This window comes from Mandrillus leucophaeus, unplaced genomic scaffold, assembly GCF_000951045.1.
Source record: "Mandrillus leucophaeus isolate KB7577 unplaced genomic scaffold, Mleu.le_1.0 Scaffold87, whole genome shotgun sequence".
In the NCBI taxonomy this organism is placed as follows: Eukaryota; Metazoa; Chordata; class Mammalia; order Primates; family Cercopithecidae; genus Mandrillus; species Mandrillus leucophaeus.
Genome location: NW_012109474.1, coordinates 4,173,840 through 4,176,394, shown reverse-complemented (window position 1 = coordinate 4,176,394; position 2,555 = coordinate 4,173,840). Strand labels below are relative to the sequence as shown.

Genomic DNA, 2,555 nt, shown 5'->3' with positions numbered 1-2,555 from the left:
TTTTTTTTTTTTTGAGACAGAGTCTCACTTTGTCACCCAAGCTGGAGTATAGTAACTCCATCTTGGCTCACTGCAGCCTTGACCTCCCGGGTTCAAGTGATCCTCCTGCTTCAGCCCCCCAAGTAGCTGGGACTACAGGCGCATGCCACCACGCCCAGTTAATTTTTGTATTTTTAGTAGAGATGGGGTTTCGTCATGTTGCCAAGGCTGGTCTTGAACTCCTGAACTCAAGTGATCCGCCCGCCTCGGCTTCCCAAAGTGCTGGGATTACAGGCATGAGCCACCACTCCTGGCCTTACTATGACACTTCTTATAGCTTCAGTTAACAGGAGCCCTATTGATGAGAAGGGGGGGAAAAGCATAAAAACAAAAAAAGACACTTACCAAGGTCTTTTAGTTTCTGTGCATTGAGTTTACCTGGGCGTTTCTTTTCCACGACTGAAAACCCAAATGAGGGAATTCTGTGAAAGAGGCGAAATGCTTTTACAACAAACTGTTCATCATCAAACAGAAGGTACGAGTTTTCTTCTGAGTCTAATAGGATAGTTCTTCCTTGTTCCTCTTTGGGAGGACTGCCTGCTCTATTCACATGTGCAAATTCTTTTAATTCTTCTGCAGGACATTGATCCGCTGTAGGAACCAGTTCATGAACCACATAACGGAAGACCAGCTCCGTGTGAGAGAGTTCCATGGTTCGCCAGATAAAGTCCCGAAGCCCTACAGGGCCATAGATTTCAATAGGCTGTTTGGACACCACGGAGCCACTCTGCAGGCTGATTGTGCAGAGGAGCCCAGGAAGGCCAAAGAAATGGTCTCCATGAAGATGTGTGATGAAGATCTTGGTAATTCTCCCTTTTGATGGAGATAGAGAAATACATTTGGAAATTTTTCATTAACTAAAAACCCATACAAAGCTATTTGAAACAAGCCTAACACTTTCCATTAAAAATAGTAAATTGAATTTAAAAGTTCTACTTACCATCATAAACTTATTCATTTACATTTTGCTACATGATTCCAAAAACAAGAAAGACAGGCTTTATTTCATCAGATGGTTTTTTGTTTGTTTGTTTGTTTGTTTTTAATAGTTTTTTTAAAGAGACAGGTCTCGCTCTGTCATCCAGGCTGGAGTGTAGTGGTGTGATCATAGCTCACGGCAGCTTGACCTCCTGGGCTCAAGTGATCCTACTGCCTCAGCCTCTCAAGCAGCTAGAACTACAGGAGCCTACCACTATGTCTGGCTTTTTCTTTTTTTTTAATTTTGTAGAGATGGGGTCTTGCTATGTTGCCCAGGCTGGTCTCAAACTCCTGGCCTTAAGCAATTCTCCCATCTTGGCCTCCCAAAGTGCTGGGATTACTGTGCCTAGCCCCGCTAGATGGTTTCAGTAAGATATAACATTTTTCATAAAACATCTTCATATTACATAGTTTTACAGCTCTCAGAGTATTTTCATACATTTTCTGCCACATAAAAAAACAAGTAAAATATATAAGTGCACCAAAATAATTCACTTAACTATTAAATAGATAGGCCTCAAGTATCAAAAACATCTAGCAATTACATTGCTCCCTACTGCTCCCTCTGAGAAAAGCAAACATGTATTCCAGGAAAACAAAATGTTCCACTGGCTCCAACTGACTGGACCAGTGCCTGAACCCAAAATTGCCTTTTAAGGACTCCCTATGCTGGACAGGGATTAACCAATCAGGTCACAGCCTGCTTGTCTGGGTGAGGTTGAAGAAGATGGAGAAAAAGGAAAGAGGGTGAGGAAGGGAGGGGAAAAGGAGGAGGGAGAATGGAGGTAGGAGAGGAACAAGGTGAGGAACTGAGAAGGAAGATGGGCAATAGATGCCAGAATGCAGGAGGGCCGATTATGTAAGGGTACTTGGGTCCATTCTTCCTTTCAGTCTGAACTAACACAACAGTTTTTTCAGTGCATATGGGCTTAGGTTATAACTTGGTTTAGCCAATGGTAAACCGAATTTATTGCTGGAATGTGGCAGGATGCCACATCAGCATTTTCTGAGATGCACCACATGGCATTTCAAAAGTAACAACCACAATTTACACATTTCTAGTACAAAAGAGGCTTCTGGTCCTTTGCTCAAGGCCCACCTATTTTAAATATTTGATGCTATAAAAGTACAGAAACAGTTTACTGATACCATAAAAGAACAGGAATAGTTTACTATAATGTGATTTGTTCCATAATATCAAGTGTTCTCCAAGGAAGTCTTCCCAGAATTATAACATCAAGCTCAGGCCCCAGCAACAGAGAGAACAATAGATTGGCACAGGCTGATTGTGGAACTTGTGAATCCCCAGGAGGCACGCTAGAAGTTTCCTCAATATGCTCCTTTTTGCTGTTTTTTTTTTTTTACTGCCTGAATCCCTCATTTCCCCCGTCTCCCCGTCCAGATTGCCAAGCCACCTCCATGCGTGACCTGAGGACTCTGCAGACAAAATAACTACAGCAATAGGGCCAGGCGCGGTGGCTCATGCCTGTAATCACACTTTGGGAGGCCAAGGTGGGCGGATCACCTGAGGTCGGGAG

The 2,555-nt window shown here is 43.1% G+C and overlaps 2 protein-coding genes across 2 annotated transcripts in view; both read right to left on the bottom strand.

The window, feature by feature from the left end:
- Window positions 1–2,555, bottom strand: part of SMAD4 (SMAD family member 4) — a 116,027-nt gene that overhangs the window by 105,418 nt on the left and 8,054 nt on the right. Inside the window, exon 2 of the mRNA XM_011969050.1 lies at window positions 385–461. The gene's annotated coding sequence lies outside the window, so the exon portion shown is untranslated. The remainder of the gene's footprint in view (window positions 1–384; window positions 462–2,555) is intronic.
- Window positions 1–2,555, bottom strand: part of ELAC1 (elaC ribonuclease Z 1) — a 19,850-nt gene that overhangs the window by 9,247 nt on the left and 8,048 nt on the right. Inside the window, exon 2 of the mRNA XM_011969051.1 lies at window positions 385–852. Within this exon, the coding sequence (XP_011824441.1) occupies window positions 385–852 (468 nt within the window). The remainder of the gene's footprint in view (window positions 1–384; window positions 853–2,555) is intronic.